Source organism: Opisthorchis viverrini (assembly GCF_000715545.1).
Source record: "Opisthorchis viverrini unplaced genomic scaffold scaffold23522, whole genome shotgun sequence".
Lineage (NCBI taxonomy): Eukaryota > Metazoa > Platyhelminthes > Trematoda > Opisthorchiida > Opisthorchiidae > Opisthorchis > Opisthorchis viverrini.
The window spans coordinates 1-469 of NW_008766549.1; the positions used below are offsets into that span (position 1 = coordinate 1).

A 469-nucleotide genomic window follows, 5' to 3' on the forward strand; every position below is an offset into this window, starting at 1 on the left:
TGCTGGATTTATGCCTTTTTCCGGATTATTTTTTTTTCGGTAGCGATCTGAATTCAATGGCTGCCTTGATGAAACCCATATGCAGCACAGAGACTTTGGTACAGCATTATTCCACAGGAGACGCAGAGCCCAAACTGACCAACAGCGCATCACTTACTAGCCCGTCTTTACCTTCTTCGGATAGCTTGGAAAATCCATCAACTGCGAAGCACCCATGTTTGAGTGAGAACAAAGCACATGAAGATAGCAGCAAGGTTGGCTTACTCTGCTTAGGCTCAGACTGTTCAGATCCGGAACAGCTCCTGTCTTCTTTATCCAAGCTAACTCTAGATACAAACGACAAAAGTAACTTCTGGGATGAGAAATATTGTTTCTCGGATGTCGAGAGTGAGTACGCCGCACTGGAACTTCTCGTTCCATTTGGGAACTCTTTGGTAGATCCTGGCACTCTTAAAAAGCGTCCAACCCC

General features: G+C 45.4%; 1 protein-coding gene across 1 annotated transcript; it reads left to right on the forward strand.

Moving 5' to 3' along the window:
* Nucleotides 1–56: 56 nt before the first annotated feature.
* On the forward strand, nucleotides 57–386 carry T265_16293 (hypothetical protein; the record flags this gene model as incomplete). The annotated part of the gene is made up of 1 exon (XM_009179893.1): nucleotides 57–386. A coding segment is annotated over one exon (330 nt), but the record flags the coding sequence as incomplete, so codon positions are not given.
* Nucleotides 387–469: the final 83 nt, after the last annotated feature.